Source organism: Mixophyes fleayi, chromosome 3 (genome assembly GCF_038048845.1).
Source record: "Mixophyes fleayi isolate aMixFle1 chromosome 3, aMixFle1.hap1, whole genome shotgun sequence".
NCBI classification, from domain to species: domain Eukaryota; kingdom Metazoa; phylum Chordata; class Amphibia; order Anura; family Limnodynastidae; genus Mixophyes; species Mixophyes fleayi.
The window spans coordinates 247,367,178-247,382,780 of NC_134404.1; the positions used below are offsets into that span (position 1 = coordinate 247,367,178).

The window sequence follows — 15,603 nt, forward strand, 5'->3', positions numbered from 1 at the left end:
ATGGGTAGACCTGGAGAAAGCTCTTAACCCGCATTTCCCATTAGCAGATTCGATCTGGGTTCCAAAAAATTGGCGCCCTGTAAATGCCCAATTACCAAAGACAACTAGGGACTCCCTGGTGGTGTGGGACAAAGTGTTAAAGGCTAATTCTATGACTGTGGTCCCGACAAAAAATATCTCTTTAGCCGCAGTGGCTAATTTAATTCCCAATTTAAATCTCAGCCTTTGGGTATCAAACGGAATAACCTCATTCCCTAAATTACTAGACGATCAGAGTCTACTATCTTTTACACAAATAAAGGAAAAATTTCACCTCCCTTCCCAGGAATTTTATAAATACCTGCAGCTCAGACACTGGTTCAACTCCCTTCCCAGACTAGGTCTACCCATTACAACTCCTCCGCCCTTGCTTTTCACTAAATTAACAAAAGGAGATAATAGAGCCAGCATTACCTTCTGGTACCGCTATACCCTCCCCTCTACATCAGAAAATAAAACCAAAATACAATTGCAGTGGGAATCTGACCTGCAACTAGAGTTGGAAAGCGAAGAATGGGAAGCCATTTTCACAAACTCGTTCCGAATGTCCAAATGTATAAATCACACAGAAATGATGATAAAATTAATTAATAGATTGTATCTTACCCCAACAAGACTTCATAAAATGTGGCCCTCCCAGTCGAAACTCTGCTGGCGGCAATGCAATATACCAGGGGATTTGATACATATATTCTGGAACTGTCCCCTTATACAGTCGTTCTGGGTACAAATCTTCCAGTTAGCTAATAAGGTTACTAGACAAAATCTCTCCCCTACCCCAGAGGTCGCGTTACTGCAGCACTACCTCCCCAGTTTCCATCACATGCTAAATATGTCTTTAGCCATATTCTGATTGCCGCAAGGGCCTCCTTAGCTCAAGGTTGAAAATCAAAACAGATACCCTTGATATTGAAAGTAGTGGCCAAGGTGCAATTCAGCTTTGAAATGGAGACAGAGGGGATGCCCTACTCCACTGCCACCTCGTCCCCGATAATGAAGTGGTTCAGCTGGCATGTGTATGTTACGGACGGAGAGGGAGCGCGTCTAAATCGAATAGACTCTGATTTGCTACCTACATCTCCTACACTTAGAGAAGTTCCCCAATGTTCCTATTAGTAGTTCCCTGGTGACCATTCGACTAGTGTAACTTTCACGAATTGGAAGGGATCCTATTGGGTTCCTCCCCTCATATGTTCAATGTGGTTTAACAGCAGAATTGTTTAAGGTGTTCCTCCCCACTATGTACCCCTTCAAACCTTCCCCCTTTTTATTTTTGTGTCCTTTCCTTACCCCCCCATCCCTTTCTTCTTTTTGTACCCCATAATTTCTGAAAAATTAATAAAATACTATTGAAGTTTAAAAAAAAAGTAAGTTAAGGGGGATTTTTTTTATTATTTCAAGGGAGGCTGACCAGTGAATAAAAGTCACCTGGTCCTGGAGCATCATGGACCTTATCTCCCTGCTACATACTTCTACTTGTAATACTAATGGGGCATTATATATTATTCTCTTTGGCCCATTATAAATTGTTATCCCTTAACTAGCATAGTGGTGCAATTCGCAAAACAGGTCACAATTTGGGGTCACAGTGGTGTATATGTCAGGTACCGCAGGCCTGGTCAGGGCACCCTGATATACAATGCCTGGCTTAAATGCACTTTATTGATATTGAATCGAAACAGTACAAAAAGTGATTATAGTATAATAACTAGAGAGGATTTTTTGAACAGGGCGATTGAAAGGTAAGTATAGGGGGATTTGAAAAAAAAGTGATTTATATATATATATATATATATATATATATATATATATATATATTGTAACAAAAGGAGGCATTTAGCTGGCAATATGCAGAGAAAGCAGGAAAGTAGAGTAAAACATTTGTGCAGTAATGCACCTAGATTGAATGTAAAGATCTATGTATGAAAAGCAATAGTTTAAATTTGGTTTAACTTACATGACTTGAAATCCTTCCTCTCAGCAAACAGACAGGGTGTGTCTGTTTGAATTACAGAGCCAGTGATGGTCGTTTCATTTTAAAGAGAAGGTGGGTGTGTCACCTGTCCATCAAGCTAAGGCTGGGGGAGGAGTATCAGGTATAAAAGCTTGTTTATATCATTTGCGCATGGAGACCAACGCTGGGTGAGCTGGCTGGTCCTGAGAGAGAGCTGGACTATGTATAGCTAGTGTTTAGGGTCTTCATGATTGCTGTGCAAGTATACGGTGTCAAAACATTTACCATCCTGACAATAAAGCACCATAAAAAGGAAGAAGTTGTTCGCATGTGCTTCTGCAGTAGCGGGCTTATATATATATATATATATATATATATATATATATATATAAAACTTTTTTTTTCATATGTAACTTTGTTACCTATGTTTTCTATGTTTTTTTTGGATGATCAGCTATTGTTATTGTTAGTGTATCTTATGTGCGGCCCGAACCAACTCATCGTCTTCCAATGTGGCCCAGTGAAGCTAAAAGGTTGGACACCCCTGGTCTAGAGAGACTGTAAAGTCCCTTAAAAAAATTTCAAACAGGAAGCCTAATGTATAGTTTTCAACAATATTTATCGCAGTTACACCAGTGGCGGATCGCCCCCCCTAGCAGACACTTGCTGCCGACGGCTGCACAGTATGTGCAGGTCCGTCCAGCCGTGACAGGCAGGGACAGTGTGCTGCCCGGCTGCTCTGACTGTGTTTAAAACACAATCAGAGCAGCCGGGCAGCACACTGTCCCTGCCTGTCACGGCTGGACGGACCTGCACATAGTGTGCAGCCGTCGGCAGCCTAAGATGCTAAAAAGGGGCGGGGCCTAAATCGCCCCCCCTAAATCACCCCGGGTACAGCATTTTTTTTGCCCCACTGACATATTTGCAATCTAGATTATCTCTGCTCTAAACTAGACTGGACAAAATGTGCTACAAGCCTCTTGTTTAGTTTTCGTAGTCCACTGTACAAAGAAGGGAAAGAAATAAAAGTCGAAAGGTCTGTGCAATGAAAAGCTGAATAAATATAAATAAAAGAAATTCAATATTAAAAATAGCAGCCTAAGCTGTATAAAACATTGCACACTGCTGATGTCAGTTCTCCAAAGTGCTCACTTGAAATGGCTGAAGAAAGCAATCAACAAAGCTTAGTCACTTTGTTGTGGCTTTTAGCTTTTTTTGCCTTTATTACAGGCTTAAACAAAGTTCAGTGGGGCATCAAACTGCCTCAGCTTTAAATTACAGTTTGCTCTAAAATAGAATGAATGCACAACATGTTCCCAAAGCTGCATAGAGGGAGCTTTATTCACTGGAAATTGACGGCTTGGCGAGTCAATAATCTTTCACACAGTAACAATTTTTAGCTAAAAAATTTTGACCCAAACAAAGGAAAACAACATCATTCAGCTAGTTTACAGTATTGTGGCAGAATACTGGAGAACAGTGGTGAGGAAAACACCAGACATATTCTATTAAAATCAACAAATATACAATATAAGTGTAAAGTATGTGGAAATGAATTGGTGAAGTCACAGCTGGAAGCATGGTTGGTATTTCCCAGCTAAACAACTTCATATTTTTTTTTCTCTTTAATGGATAAATATAACCTGTCCTTACTAAAAAGGGATTTTTAGTTTATTTTTTGTTTTTTTTTGTTTTTACTGAGCTCATCTACTGTAATGACCTTTCTACCAGACAGCATTGAGCATTGCAGCTTAGCACCAGGGGTGCACGTACGGAGCATTATTTTTTCATCCAGAGCCAAGAGCATTGACCTATAACAGCCTTGGCTAACCTGTGGCACTCCAAGTGTTGTGAAACTACAAGTCCCAGCATGCTTTGTCAATATATAGCAGCTTATTGCTGGAAGGGTATTCTGAGACTTGTAGTTTCACAACACCTGGAGTGCTACAGGTTAGCCAAGTCTGACCTATAAACTTGTACCTGCTAGAATCTTTGAGTCCCGTTTATATTGTTTATACCAACAATTCTTAGGTTACTAGATTCCTGACCTCGCAACAAAACATCTCTTGGCATATTTACTTATCTACAGTGTATCCGGAAAGTATTCACGGCGCTTCACTTTTTCCACATTTTGTTATGTTACAGCCTTATTACAAAATGGTATACATTAATTTTTCCCCTCAAAATTCTACACACAATAACCCATAATTACAATGTGAAAAAAGTTTTTTGAGATTTTTACAAGTTTATTAAACATAAAAAAACTAAGAAATCACATGTACATAAGTATTCACAGCCTTTGCTCAATACTTTGTTGATGCACCTTTGGCACCAATTACAGACTCAAGTCTTTTTTGAATATGATGTCACAAGCTTGGCAAACCTATCTTTGGGCAGTTTCGCCCATTTCTCTTTGCAGCACCTCTCAAGCTCCATCAGGTTGGAAGGGAAGCATCGGTGCACAGCCATTTTTAGATCTCTCCAGAGATGTTCAATCGGATTCAAGTCTGGGCTCTGGCTAGGCCACTCTAGGACATTCACAGAGTTGTCCTGAAGCCACTCCTTTGATATCTTGGCTGTGTGCTTAGGGTCGTTGTCTTGCATTTATAACATTTCTGTGCATGCCAAAAGCTTTTAGCCATAACGATAAGGATTCTTTTCCTGGCGTTGTCTACATACCTCAATATTTAATAGCATTGATCATTTCATCATATAGTTTTTGTAACCCAGTTGCTGGATTACGTAAAATTTGCTAACACAGCTACCAGGGTGCTGCTGACCATGTGACAAGATAAGTATTTTGCCTCGGGAGGCAAATATCCCTTCATACACAGTGCATTACTTGCATCTTCCCCGTTTATTATAGTCACTTACAGCGGTTGTCAGCAAAGCATTAGTTGTTGGTAAACAATGCACAGGCACTTTTGCGAAACTGTGTTTTCCCCTGTAGGGGGAAGAGGGGAGATCAGATGAGGTGTAAGGTCACACCCAATGCACAGCCACCTTACAATCCATCTATGCAAACATGCTTTACTATTACACTTCATAGTGCTCATGTTTCAGAGATAGTAAGCAGCAGAAGAAACGTAGAGGAAGAAAAATTTAAGTTGAAGTAGTTCTTACTGGTAAGCTTGATGGCCTCTCTTGCTGTATTAGGTTCAAGTCTTCATGATTAGTCTTGCCAGTAGTCAAAGAGGGAGGTTGTGGTCTGTTTTCATAGCCTTCTGAGGGAACATCCTGTATATGTCAAAGAAAAATACATATTGCTTCTGGCCTCCAAACTTTTACAACAACTGTACAATATTTGCAGCAACATGTAAACTTTGGATCAAAAAATATCCATAGAAGAATACCATACAAATGAATCAGTTTAGATTAAATGAATCACAATGTTTTACTAAGTCAATATTGTAAGCACTATTTCAGCAATATCCAGAAAGGATAATTTGAGGGGTTGGTTGCTGTCTTTCACATAACACAACAATATACATAAAGAACTCAACTAACACGAAGCTAAAATATATACTAAAATATACACTGTACTTAAAATAAAGGAACCTAGTGGTCCATATGTATGCTCCTCTCAAAATTCCTGGGGCACAGGCCTAATTTGCTACATGTAAAAAGAACTTACATAGTGCAAACACAGTAAAATGTATGACTCCATAGCCACCATAGTGGAAAAGTGCAAATAAACTGAAGCAAATAGCACACATGACTGCTTTAAAAATCTGGACAATCTAGACATTGTAGATGCTGCTTTTTGAGCTCTATTATAAAATTCACATCTAGTGATTTTGCTGCAAGCATCAAATATTCTTTTAAATAAATAAATAAATATATATACCTAGGTGCTGCAATAGTATTTCTCTGATTCATTTTTTATCAGTTTGCAATAAGTAATATGTTGTATGTATTAAACCTAAACAAGGAACTTTCTGCTTGTTAGCTGATCTAAAAAAAAGAAAGAACCCCCCCCCCGCCCCAAAAACCTTATAATTCAGACCAAGCAGTAAAGCGTATCTTAATGCAGAAAAAAATGTCTTTCTCCTTTAACAAGCAGATTTTCTTTCTAAAGTAAAATTGTTAAAATATATATAAACTAATGATTATTAATATGGCAGAATTATTAATTATAGAAAGTGGCTATAATGTATATCTAAAACATTTAAAAAGTCAGTACACCTTATATCAACATTCTCTCAAAGAGGACATATCCACAAATTTATAAATAATAACAGAAAATATGTGCATGCAAAAACACAATATATTCTGCAATCTTGTATTATCGCAAAATTAGAATAAGTGCTTAATTCTCCAGTTTTTTGTCGGTCTGCAGCACAACACAAATGCTGCATAATAATCTAAACAAGTGACATAAATAAAATCATAGATGGTATCCATCAAAAAACACACTTCACTTTTAATTAGTTTCAAAGACAAAAGTGTCCGCAGCTTATATGTGACTATAAGAACACAAAACGTCAGTTAATGAGATAGGGATAACTGGAGTCTCGTAAGTAGAAACATTCTCTTCCAGCTCACCATTACCTAATATTGTTCCATCTATCTTATACTTTACATTAGAGAAAGAAATGAATGCTTATTAGGAATGCCTTCTTTTTCCTGTAGATGTTTGCAAGTCATGCTGCTCTTTTGTTTTAAAGGTTTAATTATCCAGCTCACAAGACCCCACTTCTTCACTTTTTAGCAAAATAAAGGTAACCATTGATCTGTTTTGGACCAAATTTGACTCTCTCACAAAAAAATAAAAAATCTCTCTTTTACCATTATTCTTGAACTTTCCATTAGTCTATGGCCCGATGAAAGTTCCATTTAAAAAAAAAAAAAAAGCACGGAACTTGAGTGTATTCAAATCGAAGTGGATTTCAGGATAAATCTGGGTGTAAGTACACTCTGCCTAAAAGGGTATTTGCCTTATATAGACGGGCAAAACAGATTTCAGTATATGCTTAAGCGTATGTCCAATATAAGGTTAAATCAGAAATATATTTTATTATAAAATAAACTATTAACAATATAATATACATAAGGGTTTTCAAAAAGTATTTATATACTCAATACACAAATACAGATGCTTTCAATGTGTACTGTACATACAATGCGTTCTTATAGTCTACAGGTTATATGATAACTAGTGGCACACATACATGTACTTATTAAAACAAAGATTATGCCATGTCGTCACCATCAGTTGACATTAATAACTGCCCTAGAGCTGGTGCTATGGCTGAAACCAAGCACACTTACAAAAATCCCAGGACTTGAATAGACCACATCTCCTAAGGTCGGTTAGATTCTGGCCAGTGGCCTATCTCTGTAGATCTTGCATGTTCTCCCTTTGTTTGCATGGATTTCCTCTGGGTGCTCCTGTTTCCTCCCACAGTTCGAAGACATACTGGCAGGTTAACGGGCTACTGATAAAATGGACCCTAATCTGTCTGTGTGTGCATGTGTGTGTAGGGGAATTTAGATTGTAAGCTCCAATGGGGCAGGGACTGAGGTGAATGACTACATATTCTCTATACAGGGCTGCATAATATAACTGTCACTATAAAAGTAAATAATGATAAAAGACTGATTCAGTACACAAGTTAGCACTAAGCATATCTTCAGTATGTATATTTTATTCCACTGTGACCTGACCAAAATGCATGGGAGAGAAGTCGGTGGCTTGGTGTAGTAATATCACATGATATAGTAGCCCCATTTACCTTAGCGGTAGCCTCTTTGTCCTACATAACTTAGAGGACTCCACAGGCAGAGACGGATTAATCTAATGGTCATTTATGCTATAACTCAGGGGCCTCGGGCAGCTGGGGGGCCCTAACAAATACTTTCATGTAATACCGCTGGTGATCAGGTCAGGGGTGGACTCCAATTCACTCTAGGCAGGCACAGCTAACAGCAAATCTGATGCTGATAGCTGCCCTGCTGTCAGTGCAGCCGCAGTGCACATCACGCTGCTAGAGAGATGGTCTTGCGAGACTATGACGCATAGTCACGCAAAATCTCCTCACTAAGCAGCATGCTGCCCACCGTGCCCCTACGAACAGCAGGACTAGAAGAAAGAAGAGGAGCCTGCAGGCTGCAGCGAGAGCAGAGGACCAGGTAAGTGCTGTATATATATGGGGGAGGGGACTCACAGTACCCCATACTTGCCAACTCCCAGAAATGAGAGGGGGCGTGACTTGAGGGCGGGAGGGGGCCCCCTCCTGCCCTCCAAAATGGCGTGAATCACTGTGATCAAATGACGCGATTCTCGGTGAAATCCGGGATGCGGGAGAAATGCCAGCTCGCCCGGGAGACTGAAACGAATTTCGGGAGTTGGCAAGTATGAAGTACCCTGTGGCAGGATTGAGAACATGGAGTCAGCCTTTTCTCACTCCAGTGCTATACTCAAGTAAGCCTCGGCTTTTTGAATATTAACAATTGTGAGCAAACCAGGACTGTGATTAGTTACATGAGCAATACAGATAACTATTCACTGAGTAGATTACTTCTATCACTTTCTAAGATGACGTCCCAGGTGTAACAGTGACGCAATCATCATCGCTATTTATAAAGGACCCACAAATCTCTGCAGAATTAGACAGTTGGTGCAAAAACATCATATAACAAAAGAAATCATACATAGAAACAGGATAAAGACCTATGAGTTAAGGAGAAAGTGAAAACATGAGACAGAGGGAGGGGCTAGGCTTGTGAGAGCTTGCAATCTAGAGGCAATAGATGTCTTTGCAGTGTTGGGAATAACGCAGTTGTAAGGTAAAGACTCGGGCAGCATCCCCGTGCAATTAAGGCCTTTTGTCGTAATACAACTCATTCACTACTAGAGGTATTATAAATTGCCTGGGTTTTCATGCATGGACCTTGCGCAGAGAAGCAGAGAAGATGCTTAAACATGAGAAGAAAAGGGTACCCCCTGTTATTTCTGTATTGCAGCTGTAACCACTGTTTTCTGAATTCTGAAGGTCTCCCTGTAGTGTGAGAGTAAAAGAACCACCTAACGTTCAAAGACTAAAAGTAGGGAGTAAGCCATTGAGTGCTGGATAATTTAATATTAAAAAAATGAATTACAACCCTAGCATTCCATCATAACATGAGGCTCAAACATTAGACAATACAGTACAGAAAAAGTAGAGTGGCCATATTAATTATTTCCCAAAGACTTATGCATCTTATTTTGAACACAGGTTCATGACAAATGGGCAGATAATAGGATCAACATTTAGGAAGAATAGGAAGAAGAGATTACAGGTAAGAAAAACATTGCTAACTAAGGTAAACATTTTGGGCATGGTTGGATTTGTATAAATATATATGTGGAATTTTCTCATATATCAAAAGACAAGCCATGAAAAAAATGTGAGACAACCATTTACTTTTCATTTTGCCTACTTGACTAGAAAATAAATTACAATTAAAATCCCTAAAAAAAAACAACCTGTAAAATCTAGCTTTATAAGGCTATGCTCTCTCTTTAAAGTACAATAACTCTAAACCTACAGCAAAGCACACACAAATTAACTAAATCATGTGTATCAGCAGGCATGCACTCCACAAACCATTTTTTAACAAGACAACAAAACAAAGATCAGCTTGCATGTTACATTTTGCAACGTGTCTAGACTGGCAGGAAAAGCAGTTCAACCAGTTCATGCTCATACATAAAACTGTTCAGATAGGTAAAGAAGGGGAAAGCACCATTACTCATGAAAGAGATTTTTAATTAACAATTCAGTTACCTTCCATTATTTCTCCAGTGCAGCTTTTGCAAACACAAACTTTGTATATCAAAATCATTCAATAGCTTTATTTTTTTTTCTTACTTGCTTGCGATAGATGAAGCAGATGGATTTATTCAATTATATCAAACTGAGTGACACGCACATGCATATATATATATATATATATATATATATATATATATATATATACACACATACACACACATGCATATATATATATATATATAAATATATATATATATATATAAATACACACACATATATATAAATATATATACACACACACATATATATATATAAATATAAACACACACATATATATATCTATGAAAAAAATAAAATATATATATATATATATATATATATATATATATATATATATATATGAATATATATATATATATATATATATATATATATATTGTGGCAAGAGCCCGCCACTGCTGAAGCACACGCGAACAACTTCTTTTGATGCAACTTTATTGTCGGGATAGTTAAAATGTATTTGACACCGTATGAATTTCACAGCACTTATGGAGACCCTAAACGCTAGCTAGACATAGACCAGCTCTCTCACGACCAGCCAGCTTCCCCAGCGTTGGTCTCAGTGAACAAATGACACAATCAAACTTTTATACATGATACTCCTCCTTAGCCTTAGCTTGATGGGCAGGTGACACAGCCACCTTCTCTTTAAGAGGAAACTCACATCACTGGCTCTGTTTGCACTAACAGACACACCCTGTCTGTTTGCTGAGAGGAAGGAGCTTTCAAATCATGTAAGTTAACCAAACTTTAAATTACACATACCTGGTTTAACCTCAATCTAGGTGCATAACTGCGCCAATGTTTTATTCTGCTTGTATGCTTTCTCTGCATCTTGTCAGAAAAATGCCTCCCTTTGTTACATATCCCTCCCCCTAGCGTCTCCAAGTAGAGGGACGTGGACTTCGCGAGGAGCGCATAATTTCGTGACAATGCATCTGCCTTTTTGTGCAGAATCCCAGCTCTATGTTCTACTGAGAACTTGAAAGGTTGCAGTGCCAAGAACCAGCGGGTTACCTTGGCATTTACCTCCCGGTTGTTCTGCATCTATCTCAATGGTGCATGATCTGTTATTAACGTGAACTCTCTGCCTAGGAGATAATAGCGCAGAGCTTCTGTAGCCCATTTTATGGCGAGACATTCTTTCTCCACAGTGGCATATTTTTGTTCCCTTGCAAGCAACTAACGACTTAGGTACAGGACAGGGTTTTCTACTCCATTCTTCTCCTGTGACAAGACTGCACCTAAGCCAACCACAGAAGCATTAGTTTGGAGGAAGAACCTCCGGGTAAAATCCGGTGCTTGTAGAACTGGAGAGCAACAAAGAGCTAACCGAAGATCAGACCAGGCGGTTTCTGCAGAGTCAGACCAGGTTAATCTATCTGGACAACTTTTTTTTAACATGTCCATAAGTGAAGTAGCTCTAGTGGCCAAGTGGCTTACAAACTGCCTGTAGTAACCTACTAAGCCTAAAAAGGTTCTTAACTGCAACTTTTTTTCTGGTCTTGCCCAATTTTTGACTGCCTCCACTTTGTCTAGCTGGGGTTTTACACGCCCTCCACCAACAACGCACCCCAAAAATTTGGCTTCTCTCATGGCTATGGCACATTTCTCTGGGTTAGCTGTTAACCCTGCTGACCTTAATGAAGCTAAGATGACCTCAACTTTGGCTAAATGTGATCCCCAGTCTGGGGTATAAATCACTATATCATCCAAGTAAGCGGCTGCATAAGCTGTCTGAGGTCGTAGCAATTTATTCATGGCCCTTTGGAAGGTGGAATGTGCCCCATGCATCCCAAAGGGTAGGACTTTATATTGATAGAGACCATCAGGGGTGGAAAATGCAGTCTTTGGCTTGGCCGTGGAAGTCAGGGGAACTTGCCAATAACCCTTTGTTAGATCAAGAGTTGTCAGATAGTTGCTACCAGCAAGATTTTCCACCAGTTCATCCACACGTGGCATTGGATAGGCATCAAACTGCGACATACTGTTTAGGCGCCTAAAGTCATTGCAGAACCTAATTGTCCCATTGGGTTTCGAAACAAGCACAATGGGACTATTCCACTCACTAGCGGTCTCTTCAATCACGTCTAACTGGAGCATCTTCTCGATCTCCTTTCTCACGTCCACCCGTCTGGCTTCTGGAATACGATACGGCTTCTGCTTTACAATGACTCCTGGCGGAGTGACAATGTCCTGTTCGATTAAGGTAGTGCGTCCAGGGATGGAAGAGAAGACATCCCTGTTCCGGCAAATCATTTCTTCAGTCTGTTGTCTCTGCTTAACGGACAATGCTGGCTCCATGGGCACTTCAGACATTTCAATGGCAGTACTCACTACCTGAGGAGATGTTTCCTCATCATGCCAGGGTTTAAGGAGGTTAACATGATATATTTGCTCCTCCCTTCTCCTACCTAACTGGCGGACTCTGTAATTGACAAGACCGACAGCCTCTAGAACTTCATATGGACCCTGCCAATGGGCGAAAAGTTTGCTTTCCTTTGTAGGAACCAGGACTAGGACCTTGTCCCCAGGCTTGAAAGATCGAACAACAGCACTTTTATCATAACTTTTTTTCTGTCGTTCCTGAGCCTCTTTTACATGTTGCTGCACAATGGGCCCTATCTTTCCTAGCCTCTCATACATTTGGGACACAAATTGTACCAGATTTGGCTCCCTGGGACCTTGCTGCTCCCACCCTTCTTTTAACATATCCAGGATACCCCTGGGCTGTCTCCAAAACAATAACTCAAATGTACTAAACCCTGTTGAAGCTTGAGGTACCTCACGGATGACAAACATCAAGTAGGGAATAAGAGTGTCCCAATCTTTTTTCTCTTGAGCCACTGCTTTCCTGAGCATGTGCTTTAATGTGCGGTTAAAGCGTTCCACAAAGCCGTCTGTTTGTGGGTGGTACACGGAGGTATGAAGCCCCTTAACCCCTAGCAACTGGCACATGTCCTTCATCAGTTTGGACATGAATGGAGTACCCTGATCTGTGAGAATTTCTTTGGGTATTCCCAAGCATGTAAACATCAATAAAAGTTCTCTAGCTATTATGCTGGACTTTATGTTTCGTAGGGGAATTGCCTCTGGGTACCTGGTTGCATAGTCTAGCACCACTAGTATATATTGGTGCCCACGTGCAGATTTTTACAGTCGCCCCACAAGGTACATAGCTATCCGTTCAAAGGGAACTTGTACTATTGGTATTGGAATGAGAGGTGCCCTGTACATGGGTTTGGGACAGGTTCTCTGACAAATGGGACAGGACCGGCAATAGTTTTTCACTGCCATGTGTACACCGGGCCAGTAAAACCTAAGCAAAACTCGTTCCTGTGTTTTATCCTCCCCTAGGTGTCCCCCACAGACATGTGTGTGTGCTGCTTTTAACACTAGGGGTACATGGATCTGAGGAACTATTAATTGTTCTACTTTTTCCCCCTGTACAATAGCAACTCTATACAGGAAATTATTTTTGACAATAAAATATGGTATACTTTCTGCAGGCTGGGCGGCTTTTGCTACCCCATTTACCTCAGTCACACTTTTAAAGGCATGTTCCAAAGTGGCATCATTAAGTTGGTCCCGAGCAAAGTCCTGCAGAGGAAACAAAATTGGTATTGCGGACCAGTCCGTATCTTCACTGACAGGCGGGGTGAGCTCATCTGCGACATCACCGACCAATGCTAGTTTGGACTGTCCAAGTTTCACCACAGGTGGATGCTTTTGTGGAACTGTTGCTGTGACTCCCAGGATGGCATTCCGGTTTGGCGGTTCCCAAAGATCGATGTCCAGATGTTGTGGATTATTAGGGGGTTCCTTTAAGACTGGGCTTCCGACCATTGCATCAGTTGCCAGTATGTCCGGCCGGATCCGCTCACCGAGGACCTAATTAAACAGTGGGAAGTCTCGCCCCAAAATGTGGAGTGGATACGGGAGTTTAGGAGCTATGGCAGCTACCACCATAACGGTTTTGTCTTTGAGTGTGACTGGTAGTATTGTTCTTTCAAACTCCTCTGTCGTGCCATGTACGCAAAGAACCTTCACATTGGGCAACTAAGAAGTTATGGTTTTGGGTAAGGCAGAGCTAGAAACCAATGAAAGTTCACTCCCCGAGTCAACCAAGGCCAGAACAAGGTTTTGGTTGATTAGCACAGTCACCCGGAACAAACAAGGACTTCCTGATGTGGGACTCATGGTAAAACAGCTTGGAAAAGCAGGCCCAATATGTGCCACGGAACAGTCCATGAGTTCCGGTAGTTTAGGACACTCTGCCTTAAAATGGCCTAGCTCACCACATTCAAAACACTTCAGATTAGACGGCTTTGCACCTGGCCCTCTGTCCGTAGCGTTGCCATTGGGCCTTGTAGCAAGGATTGTCAAACCTGGCTTTTGGCGTGGCAGCGGCTTTGGCAGGTTCTTTTAACCTAAACGCTAGCTATGAAAAGACCAGTTCTCTAAAGACCAGCCAGCTTCCCCAGCGTTGGTCTCACTGAACAAACGAAACAAGCAAGCTTTTATACATGATACTCCTCCCTCAGCCCTAGCTTGATGGGCAGGTGACACACCCACCTTCCCTTTAAGAGGAAACTCCCATCAATGGTTCTGTTTGCACTAAGACAGACACACTCTGTCTGTTTGCTCTGAGGAGGAACATTTCAAACCATGCAAGTTAACCAAAAACTTTAAACTATTGTTTGTCACAAATAAGTCTTTATAATCAATCTAGGTGCATTACTGCACAAATGCTTTACTCTACTTCCATGCTTTCTCTGCATATTGCCAGCTAAATGCACACACACACATTATATATATATATATATATATATATATATATATATATACACACACACACACATATATATATATATATATATATATATATATATATATATACACACACACACATATATATATATATATATATATATATATATATATATATATATATATATACACACACACATATATATATATATATATATACGGGGTGATTCAAAAGTCGCAGTACACCCTTTTATTTCAAAAACTCTACAGGAATTGGGCCGATTTCAAGATGGCGCCCATGTTTGGTACATACCGTAAAAGATAGACCACGTCACCCATACCTTACTGGAGTATTCAGGTTTCCCAATTTCCTGTAGAGTTTTTGAAATAGAAGGGTGTACTGCGACTTTTGAATCACCCTGTATATATAGATACTTCTCTTCTCTTTTCATCTCCAGGTATGTTCATCCATACTACTACTAGTCTGATCATTGATCTGTGAAATTCATCCCTGCAATCTGTGTTTAAAAGTATGTTCTAGGAAATTGTTATCTGTTTAAATTTAGGTTGGCTCAGTCTTTTATTGATGCCTAATTTATGATAGGTATATGGCCTCCTCTAGCCTATGAAACAAATGTTTTCTTTTCCTTTGATTAGCTGACCAATTAGCACATCTGTAGAGTATTGCTAAATTAGCCTGACTGCATCTTAGCCTCAGTCTATGGGGTGACGTATGTGGGGTAGACGTGTGTGATTTCTACATGAAGTGGGATTTTCTCACAAAGTGGAAGAAAATTCACAGTTAGACAACACAGTTGGATAAACATTGGACTACATTGGAATACTTCCAAGCTACATCTGCAACAGCCTATTTCTGCATTACTTGTATTTCTATATGGAACACTGCAAAGAGGTAATTCATTAAAATCCCCAAACTTTTTGGCTTTAAATCCTTTTATCACAATGTGGAACAAATTGCTTTTTTTGGTCTTTTTTCATGGCATGATCTTTAAAACTGTGTCA

At 39.9% G+C, this 15,603-nt stretch overlaps 1 protein-coding gene across 5 annotated transcripts in view; it reads right to left on the minus strand.

Moving 5' to 3' along the window:
- Positions 1–15,603, minus strand: part of ARID1B (AT-rich interaction domain 1B) — an 835,793-nt gene that overhangs the window by 560,131 nt on the left and 260,059 nt on the right. For all 5 annotated transcript variants that reach the window (XM_075203385.1, XM_075203384.1, XM_075203383.1 and 2 more), the window contains exon 4: positions 5,117–5,230. In XM_075203385.1, coding sequence (XP_075059486.1) covers positions 5,117–5,230 — 114 coding nt within the window. The remainder of the gene's footprint in view (positions 1–5,116; positions 5,231–15,603) is intronic.